Raw genomic sequence first — 16,461 nt, 5'->3', positions numbered from 1 at the left:
TCCAGCTGGCCAGCTGGTGGATGTTCTCAGGTAGAATCCTTCATAGAAGCACCAGCAACGAGGTAAATGAATCACCTCCCCCATGACGTAATCATGGAACACAAAAGTAGCAGAGATATAACAAACATTAGCACACAGCCCAGATGTACATTTGGAAAGATATCAAAGAGCCAGCGACCAACGATCCGCCACCCCCCTTACAACGGGAAAGTGTTAATCTATAGGGGGCCTATCCACCAGCAAAATCACCGGAGCTAAACCTGGGACATCCAACCAGGGGGACCATAGTTCTTCAAATTTGGCAGGGGTTCCCCTTTTTACATAACATACTTTTCCAATCTTCGCATGGTGTTAATTCTTCAGTTTTGAATTCAGAAAGCGTCGGCCGTTCTGTATCTTTCCAATAAGATGCAATCAGTTTTGTAGCCTGATACAGAAGGCGCATTACCGCCAGTCGCTGGCTCTCTGTCACAGGTAATTTTGTGGTATGGCCTAAAATACATATCACCGGATCCAAATCCATAACACAGTCATAAATTTCATCAATGAAGTCCACCATATCCCTCCAAAACCTATGCAACCTAGTGCAACTCCACATCACATGTATCGGGTCTGCATTCAGCTCACTACGTCTATGACAGGAGGATTCTGGCCTATAACCCATTTTATAAAGCAACAGTGGGGTTCTGTAAACCCTACGCAAGAGGTATAGTTGGGAAAGTCTGTACATTTCACTCAAGAATGTCCTAGGAACCTGTTCCATGACCTCCTGCTCTATAGGACCCACGTCTCGTCCCCATCTCCGTTTTAGGGAATGTGGCTGACCTTTATGGGCGGCCTCAAGGAGACATTTGTAGAATAATGAGATAACTCCCTTAGTACCCCCAGGCTGAGCCACCAGATCAACAAGTGAGGATTGAGCCTGCGTCAATGTAGACTGCCTATTCTGTAAGTCCCAGGCATGTCTCAATTGAAGATACTGATAGAAAGCAGATTGAGGTAAGGCAAATTCTGATTGCAGGTCTTCAAACGTTCTGAATATATTAACGTTCACCAGCTGAGCAAGAGTAATGACCCCACGGTCCCTCCACCCATCAAAACCCTCTAGTTTGTCAAATTCCTTAAAATGCACATTATGCCAGATAGAAGAGTATTTAGTAAACCCTACCAGGCGTATCACTGCTTTCACCTTAACCCAAATTTTATGTATAAGTAGTAGAGTGGGTATGGATCGTCCCTTCTCGCCCAAGCTACCTGCTTCAAGGGCCTGCAGTAGGAATCTTTCCCCCATAATATAACTAGTTAATCTGCCAGTTGCGCCATTAGTGCTTTCCGTCCCCCTAAGGTGTTGGAGCTGTGCTGATAGGAAATACATCCATGGATTCGGCACTGCCAATCCCTCATAATCCTTGGATCGCGGTAACGTATCCTTGGCGCTCCCTTCTTCCATATAAGGTCACAAAAAATATCATCAATTTTATGGAAGATTCTAAGGGGCAGCCAGATTGGGGCATTATGAATGATGTATAAGACTTGTGGCATAAGAATAATTTTACCAACATTCGCCATTCCAATAACCCCAAGGGGAAGTCTACACCATGCCGCAGATTTAGTTTGCATCTTATGAAGAAGTGGAACAACATTCAGAGTCCCAAAAGTCTGTAGTCCCAGCGCTAATCTGAACACCCAGGTATTTAAAATGGAACAATCTGTAGCCTCTCCGTTGGCAGCATGGAGTCAGCCTGTTGAGGTCCCACCAGAAGAAGAGCGGATTTAGTCCAATTAATAGTGAGACCAGACAGCTTACCAAAATCAGTGATAAGCTGAATAGCATTACTCAATGAAATAGGCCAGTCGTTTAAAAACCGCAACATGTCATCTAGTAGCACCCCATATTGGAAACCTCTCCCCTCATCAGCCTTTCTAACAGCCGCCGCAAGCGGCTCGATGGCCAGGGCAAATAATAGGGGTGAAAGGGGGTACCCCTGTCTCGTCCCCCCTATAAAGCACAAAGGAATCGGAGATCAACCCATTAGCCTTAAGTCTAGCCCTGGGACAATCGTACAGAAGCCGAACCCACTTAACAAAGGTATCTCCAAAGCCAAGACATTTCAGAGTGGCCCAAAGATACTTCCATTCAACACTGTCGAAGTCCTTAGCCGCGTCAAGTGACGCCACTGCCTTAGCACCCCCGACAGATTGTGTCAGCTGTAGATTTAGTAACAGCCTCCTGAGGTTAACAGCCCTGGCCATATCTGGCATAAAGCGCCGCCTGGTCCTGTACCACTTTAGAAATTATACGGGATACTCGATTAGCCAGGAGTTTCGCCAGAATCTTGACGTCTACCGTTAATAGGGATATCGGACTATATGAGTCAGGTTGTCGGACATCCTTACCGGGTTTGGGGATTAAGACAATAACAGCCTCCGTCATAGATGTTGGGAGACGTCCCAGAGAAAAGGCCTCTTGATATACCTCAAGTAGCCGTGGTAACAGCTCTTCTTTGTATAATTTAAACACCTCCGATGGAAGGCCATTCACCCCATGGGACTTCTCATTAGCCATGGAGGCAAGGGCCTCCTCCAATTCAATCAGTGTAAGTGGAGCATCGTGTCCTCCAGAGACAGAGAGGGCATATCTAATCCCATATCTAATTCTTCAGAAGAGGGGTCTGCCTTGGAACTATATATGTTTGCATAATACTTTCTCAGAACCTCAAGTATCTCTGGGGAGGTGTCCACTACCCCTCCACTCATCATACAACTCTCTTTAATGTACGGGGAGTCTTGTTGTGCTCTGGAGACTACAGCTAGCAAATGTCCCGCCTTTTCCCCCTCCTCAAAAAAACTCTCTAAGTTCCCCCTGACACCTTTCAGACGGGTCATGTATTAATGCCACTTCCGCTCTCTGCACATCACCCCTGAGGCTTTGTTCTTGGGCCCCAGAGGACGATTTGACCTTATTGACCTCTCTAATCAGGGTTCCCCCCGGAGGAAGGCTTTCATGGCATCCCATACCACAAGAGGTGATGCAGAACCCACATTATACGAAAAGAACTCTAGGATTTGTGCCTGAACAGGGACTGTAGGGGTTAGGATTTTCAACCAGTAAGGATTGAGCCGCCAGAGACCCATTTTTTTTACTTCCCACGGGAGGCAACCCCAGGGACACCTGTACTGGCGAGTGGTCAGATAATCCCCTAGTCAGGTATTTCCCTTCCCCCAACATACCCAAGGCCGGGGTGTTTCCCAGAACCACATCAATTCGGGACAGAGTGCCATGTGTGGTAGAGAAACCGGAATAACATCTAGAGTCCGGGAATCTGGAGCGCCACAGATCTATCAATGCCACTTCATTAAGTATCTTACCAAAAGGTGTCAAACCTCCCCCACCAGAAAGTGCGCCTCCCACCGCCCTATCTATAGAATTATCTATATATAGTATTATTAAAGTCACCCATTATCACCCATTATCACTCTGAAGGACGTCACCCGAGTAGGGCGGTGGAACATACACTGTAACTATAATACATAGTGAATGATACAGTTTACCGTATAAACATATAAATCTACCTTCATCATCAATTTCAGAGCGAAGGCATTCAAATGGAATAGCACGATGAAAAAGGACGCTCACGCCCCTAGAGTAGGCGGTGTGGGTGGCATGAACTGCCTGCCCTATCCATGGTTTGTCAAGCAAAGATAGCTTATCTGGAGTCATATGTGTCTCCTGTAGGCACATCTCCAGGGGCGGAGTGTCCCTAACAAAATCAAAAACCGCTCCGGTTTGTAGCATCCCCAAGACCTCTAATATTCCACGATATGAATTTTACGGAGGTAGCCATAACACACCATGTATGTAGAATAATAGAAGGTGAACATTTGCTATGAGCGTAGTAGGATTCAAATCCTTCCTATTCCCCCCCCCCCCCTCCCAAACCAAAACCCTAAAACTAAAAAAACAGAGCCCCATCTAACAATTTCCTTGGGCTGCAACACAGGGACCAGGGCTAAAACATATACAGAGTCCAGCTGAGCAGCTGCTCCTATCAGGGTACAGCCAGTCCGCTGGGGGTCAGGAGCAGCAGATTAAAGGATCAAAGCCTTGTAATAAAAAGGTCTCCCAACTTAAGCAGATTACACTGCTGGGACCCCAAGAAATCACCATCTGTGACAGGAATCCAGCAACAGCATTACACACTTCTCATTGAAATCAATGGGCTATCCTTGTACAGTTTGGGATCCCCTATGTAGCCACTCTGGGTACTACATGAGGCTTCTGAATGACCCCACTCTCGTTCCATAATTGTATTGTTTCTGGTAAAGATGTACCTGTATGACCACCATTACACCTTCTGTGTAGGGGAGTGACACCCAGCTTTCCCAAACTCCCAAATGGTAAATTTACTTTGTTGTGTTACAGCCCCAGCATTTATATGACCACAAACTGGGCAGTTTTGTCATCCAGGAGTCTTATGAAAGCTGTATGACAAGCCCCCGGGGTTACTGTAATGGCACCAGCACAAAAAAAGATCTGTCACCGTTTGTGATGGTGTAAATGCTGCTTGTTGCTAATTAGAAGTGGAAAGATTATATCATTATCAGCCACTGATGTCTCTTCCTGGTGTTGTCACATCTAGTCTGAACATGCAGATGATTCGCCGTGATGTGCAATCCATCCATAACGCACACTGACCTGCAGATTATTCTTTTAATATGTTGTGTTTTTGTCTATTTTGCTCATTCAAACCCTTGAGTGCATGCTCTTGTGGAGAATTTGATTTGAAATGCCTTTAAAAACACCTCACTAGTTCAAGCACACGTCCGTACCCCCCAACTTAAACAGGACTGGGAGAAATCTTCTGCTTCTGTCTTCATGAGTGCATCTTACTTGCCCTGTTTTCTTTATATGTAAAGACTTCCTTTAATTATAGGTGGAGTTTCACTGCCCTTTTCTCTTCCTAGGTAAAGCCTCCCTGCCATGTTCTCTTGCTAGTTGGAATCTCCCTATCCTTTACTCTTCATGGGTGGAGCCTCCTCCTGTAGTCCTCATGGGTGGAGCTTTACTGCCCTGTTCTCTTAGGTGTAGCCTCCCTTTCCTGTACAGTAAATAGCTGGAGCCTCCCTATAGTGTTCTTCAAAGGTGGACCCTCCTTGTCCTGCACTCTTCATGGATGGAGCCTCCTTGGCTTGTTCTCTTCATGTGTTGATCCTCCCTTCCTGGTTCTCTTCATGATTTTAACCTCCCTGCCCGTTTCCATTCATGGTCCTGCCCGGCTGTCTTCATTGGTTAAGAATCCCCATAGGATGAAGGTCATTTGGAGGAGAAGTGGTTGTCACACTGGAAATTTACATTTGGCATCTGACATACACTACCGTTCAAAAGTTTAGGGTCACTTCGAAATTTCCTTATTTTTGAAAGAAAAGCACAGTTTTTTTTCAATGAAGATAACATTAAATTAATCAGAAATACACTCTATACATTGTTAATGTGCTAAATGACTATTCTAGCTGCAAACGTGTGGTTTTTAATGCAATATCTACATAGGTGTATAGAGGCCCATTTCCAGCAACCATCACTCCAGTGTTCTAATGGTACATTGTGTTTGCTAACTGTGTTAGAAGGCTAATGGATGATTAGAAAACACTTGAAAACCCTTGTGCAATTATGTTAGAACCGCTGTAAACAGTTTTGCTGTTTAGAGGAGCTATAAAACTGACCTTCCTTTGAGCTAGTTGAGAATCTGTAGCATTACATTTGTGGGTTCGATTAAACTCTCAAAATGGCTAGAAAAAGAGAGCTTTCATGTGAAACTCGACAGTCTATACTTGTTCTTAGAAATTAAGGCTATTCCATGCAAGAAATTGCTAAGAAACTGAAGATTTCCTACAACGGTGTTTACTACTCCCTTCAGAGGACAGCACAAACAGGCTCTAACCAGAGTAGAAAGAGAAGTGGGAGGCCCCGCTGTACAACTGAGCAACAAGACAAGTACATTAGAGTCTCTAGTTTGAGAAATAGACGCCTCACAGGTCCTCAACTGGCAGCTTCATTAAATAGTACCCGCAAAATGCCAGTGTCAACGTCTACAGTGAAGAGGCGACTCCGGGATGCTGGCCTTCAGGGCAGAGTAGCAAAGAAAAAGCCGTATCTGAGACTGGCTAATAAAAGGAAAAGATTAATATGGGCAAAAGCACACAGACATTGGACAGAGGAAGATTGGAAAAAAGTGTCATGGACAGACGAATCGAAGTTTGAGGTGTTTGGATCACACAGAAGAACATTTGTGAGATGCAGAACAACTGAAAAGATGCTGGAAGAGTGCCTGACGCCATCTGTCAAGCATGGTGGAGGTAATGTGATGGACTGGGGTTGCTTTGGTGCTGGTAAAGTGGGAGATTTGTACAAGGTAAAAGGGATTTTGAATAAGGAAGGCTATCACTCCATTTTGCAACGCCATGCCATACCCTGTGGACAGCGCTTGATTGGAGCCAATTTCATCCTACAACAGGACAATGACCCAAAGCACATCTCCAAATTATGCAAGAACTATTTAGGGAAGAAGCAGGCAGCCGGTATTCCATCTGTAATGGAGTGGCCAGCGCAGTCACCAGATCTCAACCCCATAGAGCTGTTGTGGGAGCAGCTTGACCGTATGGTATGCAAGAAGTGCCCATCAAGCCAATCCAACTTGTGGGAGGGCCTTCTGGAAGCATGGGGTGAAATATCTCCCGATTACCTCAGCAAATTAACAGCTAGAATGCCAAAGGTCTGCAATGCTGTAATTGCTGCAAATGGAGCATTCCAAGACCAAAGCAAAGTTTGAAGGAGAAAATTATTATTTCAACTAAAAATCATTATTTCTAACCTTGTCAATGTCTTGACTATATTTTCTAGTCATTTTGCAACTCATTTGATAAATATAAGTGTGAGTTTTCATGGAAAACACAAAATTGTCTGGGTGACCCCAAACTTTTGAACGGTAGTGTAACTCATTTTTGTCCTTACACTAGAAATCTCTGAACGACTTGTTGTGGATGACACCACCACATGATAAATCGTACATTGAGGAGATCGATCTCTACCTTGCTTTGTAATCGCCTGATCAGAAGTGTTAATGGCTGCACGTTATTTGTGCGTCACCCTCGTCACTGTAGATACTGTACAGGAAGACGTTTTGTCGGTAACACTGAGAGCTGTAAAGCCACACCAGAGGGGATTGTGGTTGGGCTCTCGGCTGTTGTCTCTCCTCCATTACTGTAACGTGGTAAAACAGATCTATCCGCTGCAACGGAAATAAAAAATGTGTGGAAGAGAAAAACCCATCATTCTACTGCCTCACAATTCACATTTTGTAGGTTTACAAATTCAGATGAGCCTTGCAGCCATTCTGCGGGACATTTCATTACATTCAAATCAGGGGCTAAATCGCGTCCGCTGCGGGGAAAGCGAAGTGCAACAGTCTGCAGCGGGATCATAATGAGCAAGTAGATTTGGGTTGCTCCCACATTGTGCATAGTTAGGGTCTATTCACACTGCCGACTGAGTACGTTCGATGCATGCGCCGGGATATTGTCCATCACGCATAAACTTAACGTATCCCAAAGCCCCTATGTGCCCAACAGATGTCGAGCGTGTGCTTTTGGCATCCATTGGGCTGGTATACGTCAAAAGCGTAGCCTGGCACGGCTAAAATGAAAGTAACCGAAATGCCGTAAACGCCTAAGATCCATTCACCGTATTAGAGTATATTGACATTCTTCCCCTCTTAATAATAATATCATCAGTCGGAGCAGCCCCCCATGCAGGGGATATGTGTAGGCACTAGCAGCTTCCCCCGGTAATAAGACCTGATGATCTGGGATTCCAGCAGCCAGCGGGGGAGGGGGATGGGACGGGCTACAATCTCCGTATTTCCACAATGCAGCGTCTGTATACACCTGGCTGATCTATAAGATCCATGTTCTCATCCGTAATTCGGAGATTACTCCCGCTCACGTGTTCGTTTTCTCTGCAGGTATCATTAGCCTATGCAAGCCCGGAAACTCCGGCATCCAGTCTCTGATAGGAGTTTTTTGTATACCAAACATGGAAATACGGGTAAGTGAAAGCTCAATGTTTGTTATTGAAACCTGGCGTTATATTACATTATGTAACTGGTCGTTGTTTTGAGCCAATTTAAAGGCACAGTAACGGTTTAAAAGAAGTAAAAAAAATAAGCACTTTTCAAAACAATTTTTTTTTAAAACCCTTTCTGTCCCATATTAAAATAAGGGTGCCGATACGCCACTATTTCATGCGGCTGGCAGACTATCTGGTGGGTATGCGGGTGTCAATTGATTTATCTTTTACCTCTCTGTTTTGTATAGCGAGTGCTTCTTGAGGTACTGTATGAAATTTTTCGCCTCCCTCTTCCTGTTGTGACAAAGGACTTTATTGAAGCTCTGCTGAATGTCGGTAAGTGTAGCCTGGCAGAGGATTGTACTCACCCTAACAGCTGACCATTGATTTGTGCAACCAGCGCTCCATTCCGAAGATGTTACGTTCAGATACTGTGTTGCCTCATAATGCTTTATTGTTCATTTCAGGCTGTCGCTTACAGGGTATGTATACATTTGCAACCTGTTTCTTTTTGCTCGAATGTGTCTAAAATAACAAAAAAGTTGCAACTTTCCAAAAACATCTGACCATTTTTTTTTTTTTTTTTTTTTTAAATATATCCCCCATGTGCCTCCCCAACTATAGACTACAAACCAACCCTGTTCTGCCACCTCTTCTACGGTCTTTAGATTACCAAGCAGAAAGAGCAGAGGGAGTAAAGTACCAAATGACTGCAGGATCAGACTACACACTGGGATTGTTTGTAGTCTGTTTCCATGGAGACATAGACTTGCATATGAGATGTATACACAAAATGATAGATTTTCAATAAAGAGTAGTTGCAAAGTTGCTTCAGTATTTATTTCAGATTCATTAGAGAAATAATAACAAAAAATAAATTGGTTGCAAAAGTCTACAAACCATTTAAACCTTCCACTTCCAAGGACATATGTAACGCGTCATGTTTTTTAACGCTTGCCACGACTAAAATATAGGGACTTGACCGTAGATCTTCATATTAAAGCCCAGAATATTAGCTCTAGGTGTAATATTTGGGCCACTGCACTCTCTTGAAGTCTAGGAGCACCTTGAAAAGTTTTACTTTCTCGTTCTGTGTCTGTGTAGGGGATGGGAGGGGGAGCTGCAAGTGAGAGCAGGATGAAAGATCACAACCTGTTACTGTCATCTCTCCTCTTACCAATGAGAGAGGATATGAGCTGTCTGACTGACACATTTATGGGGGTCTTCCCCCCCCCCTCCCCCACTACAGGGGTAAGAAGATGAGTAGATGCAAATCTCCCCCTATGCCTAAACAGCAAAAAAAAATTCGCTCCGTGACTTGGATGTTTACGAACATCTGGATCGTGGAGATTTTTGGTCTCTTCGGTTCTGGTGGCTATGTATAGATATGTACATGTAGATATAGGTATAAGTGACATGTATGATCGCTGTACTTTTATATTTAGGCGGTTTTGTGGATTTCAGGCTCTGCTTGGATCAGACTTTTACCCACAAACATGACTTTATATCACTATTTACGCTTTGATGCAAAATTGCATGAAGGCGCTTATGAGTGTAAATTACTGGATGGCATGTTTACAATGTGTAAGGTGTCTACCCTCATAATATATATGAGGATAAAATGTAATTGTTGTTTTATAATTCAGGTTTTATTTGTATTTGTCAAAAACGTGAAAATTGTCGGGGCAGCGAAGGGGTTCTAACAATAAACCATTACTATGTTCCATTATTGCTTTTCTCACGGCTTTTCAGTGCTTTATGTTTCTGCTTTCCTCCTAAAACTGATATTATTCATTATTATATTGTGCAGATTTATATTTATTACCGATTCCTTACATGGCACCAACATATTCCACTATGCTGTACAGAGATCGTCACCATTCTTATCAGTTACATATGTTAGGGGAAGTTTTCCACATTGCATGCTCTGCTTTAAAGACGACCTGACCGCTCACCTGACATGTCCGTTTTAGAAAATGTATGTATTTTCCATTAAATAATAGTTTTGGGGCACCTTTTCTAAGAACTCTTCTTTGTGCTGTCCCTCTGTTATTCCTCCTGTAAATGGCTGACTAAATTTACAACTCGATGTTACTATTCTCCTTGTCAATGGGATATGTCTATAAATACTCTGACACTGACCAATCAGTGTTGATAGTACTAGACTGTGTAGGGGTACACTCTATTAAAAAAGAGAACGGTAACAGTTGTCAGTTTATTCGTAAATTTCCAGGAGGAATAACAGTGGAATGGCACAGTAGAAAGTAATCAGGAAAGATGCTCCAGCATTCTTATTTCATGCGGAATATATTTCCAAACATAGACATGCCAGGAGAGCTGACCGCTCCTCTGCAACCCTTTTTTGCTGCCGGGACACTTCTCATACTTTTGACTAACCTAAATAAAACCTGAATTAACAATTAAAATATATATATATATATATTATACCCCCATACCCAAATATTTTCTGAAAACACCTGCCACATTGTAAAAAACGCCACACTGCACTTCCTGGGCGCCCTCATGCAATTTTGCATCAGTCTAACATTTCATAAAAAGTAATGTTTGTGGCTAAAAATCTTACCCCAGCAAAGCCTGAGACTCAGAACAGCTGCTAAAAATAAAAGTACAAGATGTGCAAAGTTCCCAAATGTCCGGATTATGTGAAGGTGATATATGCAACTTCTCATCTTCTCACCCCTGTTGCAGGGGAAAAAAAGGGACCTCCTGCTAAATGTGACAATCAAGAGAGCATATATCTTCTCTCATTAGTAAGAGAGGTAATAACATAAAGATAAGTTCCTGTATCTCATCCCCTGGGGTCACGGGAGGCTGTATAGGGGAGAGATGACAGTAACAGGCTGTGATCTTTCTTCCTGCTCTCACTTGTAGCTCCTCCTCCCACCTCTCCCCTACACAGACACAGACACAGAACCAGGAAGTAAATTTTTTCATGCTGCTTCCTGACTTCAAAATTAATGCTGCACCCCAAATATTCCACTTAGTGCTGGTACCATTTGAAAGCTAAGATTTTGGGCTTTAATATGATACCAACATCTAAGTTCAAGCCCCAAGTGAAACGATTAAATGGGTTGTCTCATCAAATAACCCCTTTAAGATTGCTTCCACCTCGGCGATCATTTGATCCTGACGATTTTACATGGTTAATGAAGTATTACACGTCGGCCATTCAGATGATGTAATACCTAGACATCTTAAGTCTGCAGGCGCTGCTGTTATTGAGCCGCTCTCTGTTCTGGCGCATAGAGGAAGATCCTGAGCAGGGGACCCCCCTCTGTGATGTCCATATGCCCTAATAAACCATATGAACAAGATTTGTCTCCATTTGACAACCCCTTTAGTGAATAGTTGTAACATTTCCAGACACAACGTTTAATGTTCTTTCTTCCTTCTAGACCCGAGCCGCTTTCAGGAGTCTTGGAGACTTTCAGATGGATTTGTAGCAGCAGAAGCGAAAATTATTCTTCCACACAGAGCACGTTCCCGGTATGTGCCCCAGTCGATCCTGGCAGATTTCTTCAATCTCATTTACTCAATTGAGGGTTTCTTTCAATGTCTAGAAAAGGGCTGTCAACTTGGAGTTGACAGAGATTTGTGCTGTGGCTGTTTTTAGCTTAGGCGCTGTTCACGTCTCGTTTTGGCCATACGCTCAGCGTAGTACGTCGGCGAAGTTCACGTCTCCATAGAGCTCAATTAGCCCAAAAGAGACCAATGCGTGTCCTTACAGTCTCAATCGGGTTGGTAAACATCGGTTTACTTTTTTTTTTTTTTGAAGGATGGAATAGCATAGCATCCTGAGGGATCCCGCATAAAAAAAATATATAGTGAGATACGTTTTTTTTTTTAACATGGGAGCCTATGGGTGATCATGCACAGGTATACATACGTCTGTAAGCTTCTGACATTACTGTCCATATATGGACAGTGATGTCCGGAGTTTCCCAATGCCGGTGTCCCCGGGCAGAACATTGGAAACGCTCTGCCCGCAGACTTTGACCCTGGGGAAACTTTTGACAACACTGTCCATATATGCACAGTGACGTCTGGGGCTTCTCCAGGGCCGTAATCTCTCACCAAAGCGTTGTCGACGCTCTTCCCAGGATTTACGGGATCTTAAAGCTGCTATCGTCACTGTTCATATATAAACAGTGACATCAGGGACTTCTCCAGAGCCGGAAGTCCCCGGCCAGACCACTTGCAATGCTCTGGCCTAGGACTCCGCCATTGTATCTTATGACATCAATGCCCTGATAGTGCTCTGCCCAGGGGGATCAGGCGACGTATCTTACTGTATACCTACACAGTGGTATATGTGTCATCCTTCCCGTCGGAGGTATAAGTCGGGAGTCCTCCTGGTGTATACCTCCGACTAAATACTATATTGTGATGTGAACAGGGCCTTACAGTGGATTGCCCACACTGATACAAATCTCAGCTATGTATATAGGAGGAAGTCAGGGTCGTTTTTCAGCCTCTGAATGTAATCAATGAAAGTTCCCATTCATTGAGGGCAACCAGAGATCTTGAAAATGTAAAAAAATAAAACACAAACTCTATACGAAAGTTGGCGACATTTTATTAGGCAGTGATTACGATTATTGATTATTTTTAGTGATTAGTGATTATTTTTATTTATTTTTAATAATAAAATTTTGAAGCAGTTTTCCGGGATTTAATTGATGACCTATCCTTAAAGGATTATTTACATCTAGGACATATAGGGGATATCCAGAGGATGTGCCATAAATGTCTTATAAATGCAGATCCCAGCTCCTATATTGAGGACCCCCACCGGATCCAGGAAGAGAATGAATGGAGAGGTAGCCGCTCGTTTTCACGGCTCTCTCCATTCTGTTCTAGCTATGGAAGCAGGTGAACACTTTTGCGCGTCTACCTCTCCATTCATTCTCTGCATGTAAGCTGCGGGGGTTAGGAGCATAGATTCGAGTTCCAGAGGTGGGATCTTTCAGGCATATCCATGGATATAACATATATGTTTGAGATGGGAGTATTCCTATAGAATAGGGCATTAATGTGCGGTTGGTGGGGGGTCTCATCGATCAGCAGATGGTGGGGGAACAGTGACATACATCCTGGTGTGGCTGTGCCTGGTACTGCAGCTTAGCTTCATGATTGGTCTGCATGCAGACGCAGGAAATATAAAGATGTATTGAATTATCTCTGTGCACTATATTGTCTTACAGACCGGACCTTATAGACAACTATATGGCTCTAGTACTGTCCGCTTTCATTACTAATGGACTGTTGGAGGTAAGTTTCAGACAGCTGTGAATGCAGCAGAAATGTGTGCCGTGCGCTCAGCAGATAACGTTACTGTGACTTTATCCAGGGATTGGTGGAAGTGATTACCAGCAGCGATGATGACCTATCTGTCAGGGCAACTATCATCCTCGGAGAACTCCTGCACATGGTAGGTTTTCTTTTATGCATGGCTTTAAGGGGAACCTTTAATGTTGAATCTAGTGTCCGATCTGTGGGCAGCATGATATAGAGCAGGAGGTGCGGAGAAGATTATACATAGTTTTGTGGGAGACGATTCAGTCTAACGTAATTTATTCATGTAAATTCCTGTGCGCAGAGTCACTCAATGATTGACAGCCTTTCCCTTGGACGGGGTGACTCAATGATTGACAGCCTTTCCTTTTGGACGGGGTGACTCAATGATTGACCGTTTGCCCTGTATGGGTATGCATGCAGATATCTGTCATTTACTGGGTAGGATTGCCCTCTCGTACATGAGAGTGAACAGGGATATACATTAATAAATTATAATCGTCTCCCACAGAACTATATGTCGGTGTTCACAGCTCCTCCTGCTCTATAACATACTGCTCGCAGATAGGACAACATGAGCAACATGGCAGGTTATATTAAGACATCATTGAGGTTTGGCCTACACTGTGATAGTGAAATCTGTGATGAAGGGGTTTTACACAATAGCTGCTCGTGTTACTGTTATAAATGTAATATATAGACATCTATCTATCTAGCTCAGATCTTTCTATCCTTCTCCCTATCTATCTCATGTTATCTATCTTATCTAGATCATATTTATCTCTCTAACATCTATATTTCTATCTATTTCTCATATCTATTAAGCTCATATCTCTATCTATCTATCTATCATCTCATTATCTATCTATCTATCTCAAATCTATCTCATAATCTATCTATCTATCTATCTATCTATCTCAAATCTATCTATCTATCTATCTATCTATCTATCTATCTATCTATCTATCTATCTATCTATCTATCTCATAATCTATCTATCTATCTATCTATCTACCTATCTCTATCTATCTATCTATCTATCTATCTATCTATCTATCAATCCATCCTTCTCCCTATCTATCTCGTATCTGTCTAGCTCGCATCTCTCTAGCTCGTATCTGTCTAGCTCGCATCTGTCTAGCTCGCATCTGTCTAGCTCGCATCTGTCTAGCTCGCATCTGTCTAGCTCGCATCTGTCTAGCTCGCATCTGTCTAGCTCGCATCTCTCTAGCTCGCATCTCTCTAGCTCGCATCTCTCTAGCTCGCATCTCTCTAGCTCGTATCTCTCTAGCTCGTATCTATCCTTCCCCTATGTATCTCATATATATCATCTATCTAATATCTATTCCTCTATCTCCTATGCATTTACTCATTCTTCTCCCTATCGATCTCATATCTATCTAATATTTCTCTCTTTCTCTCTGTCTATCCTTTTTTTTTTCTTTACATAATAATAATAATAATAATAATAACAACAACCTGTGATACATGTTCTGCATTCTTTCTCTATTCTTTCCATATGTCTTATTAGTGAATATGGACTTTGGGGGGGTTTACCGTTCTGTACTCTCCCTGTACAACGAGCGGCTCCTACCCTACCGCACTCGATGTTAGTACATGTATTTGAATGGGTACACCCTAATACTACATTTTTCTTGCAACGGCAACCGAGGCTGCTTTACCCGAAGAAGGGGTCGTCTAGTTGATAGACATCTTCTATAGGGGATATATATATACACGGCAGATTTGTTGCAGAAATTTCTGCAACTTTTCCATTCATTTAAATGGGCCATGTGAAAATCCATGCACATGTTGTAGAAACAACCTCATTCACTTAGCTGGCCTCATGTGTGAACCATAAATATAATGTATAATCAGTATAATGTAAGGACTGGTACACTGGAGGGCTCAGGATCTATGGACTTGTACCTGTTAATGAACGCTTCCCATATTAACACCTTCATGTTTGTATGTCAGCTGAGGTTCTTGAACTTGAGACATTTTCCTCTTGTTTCATAGGCAAACACAATCCTTCCACATTCACACAGTCACCACTTGCACTGCTTACCGACCCTGATGAATATGGCTGCATCGTTTGACATCTCCAAGGAAAAGAGGCTGTAAGTATTATAGTGTCATAACATTGGGTAATGAGTTCACCCAAAAATTATCTCTCATATCCATCCCTACATCTGCATAGACTAAGCTAAAACATGAATCCAGGTCCTAATCATTTCTCACCCCCATTACTGTACCTTCTACTAACGGGCAACAGACTGGTGCCACTTCCATCCATCATGAACGCAGCAGCCGCAGCGATCTCTCTGTCTAGCGGTTATATTAATGCCGCTTCTCTTTGCCGGGTTATTATACTGCTTACCTGTTTCTTGTAGAATTATATTGACAACTCTTCTACTAGTCTATAAAGCTCACCACAATGCCACCCAGTCATATATATTCTGCTCTCAACTCAATCTACCCATTCAACTCTTGGCAAAACCAATGACCTACAACTCTCATCCTCCCTTATTACATCCTCTCACTCCCACCTACAGAACTTCTCAGGTTCCCTCCATTCTGTGGAATTCACTTCCGCAGACCATCAGGCTTGCTGCTTACATTCCCATTCTTATCGATGTAAACTCTTGCACTTAATTTTTTTTTTTTTAGTTTGTTTGCTTCCTAATTGCAAAATTAAGCAACTTTCGAAATAGGTTTCATTTAGCATTTCCTACCATTTTGCTGCTGACTGTGTAACTCCTTCAGCTAGCTGGTTGTCCTGCTGCTTCTGACATAGACCCCTGACATCACACTGTTCCTGGCTGTGTCGCCTCTCTCTGATTTGAGGTTGTACACGGCAGATAAGTTCGGAGAAAGGGAGAGCATCCAAGTCTTCAGGGAGGGCAGATAACAGGTTTTAAGTATCAGTGTTGATAGAGAGGAAAGCACACACGGTAGGGATGGGGAATCTCACAGGATATCAGTGTAGAGAGAAATCAGTACAAGAATTAAGCTGTGTTGAT

General features: G+C 43.0%; 1 protein-coding gene across 3 annotated transcripts in view; it reads left to right on the top strand.

Annotated features, from left to right (window-relative positions):
* Window positions 1-16,461, top strand: part of RICTOR (RPTOR independent companion of MTOR complex 2) — a 115,429-nt gene that overhangs the window by 56,183 nt on the left and 42,785 nt on the right. For all 3 annotated transcript variants that reach the window (XM_075842177.1, XM_075842168.1, XM_075842187.1), the window contains exons 11-16: window positions 8,019-8,101; window positions 8,371-8,458; window positions 11,539-11,629; window positions 13,348-13,414; window positions 13,494-13,574; window positions 15,458-15,558. In XM_075842177.1, the coding sequence (XP_075698292.1) occupies window positions 8,019-8,101; window positions 8,371-8,458; window positions 11,539-11,629; window positions 13,348-13,414; window positions 13,494-13,574; window positions 15,458-15,558 (511 nt within the window). The remainder of the gene's footprint in view (window positions 1-8,018; window positions 8,102-8,370; window positions 8,459-11,538; window positions 11,630-13,347; window positions 13,415-13,493; window positions 13,575-15,457; window positions 15,559-16,461) is intronic.

Source organism: Rhinoderma darwinii, chromosome 1 (assembly GCF_050947455.1).
Source record: "Rhinoderma darwinii isolate aRhiDar2 chromosome 1, aRhiDar2.hap1, whole genome shotgun sequence".
Classification (NCBI taxonomy): domain Eukaryota; kingdom Metazoa; phylum Chordata; class Amphibia; order Anura; family Rhinodermatidae; genus Rhinoderma; species Rhinoderma darwinii.
This window is presented reverse-complemented; position numbering and strand designations above follow the sequence as displayed.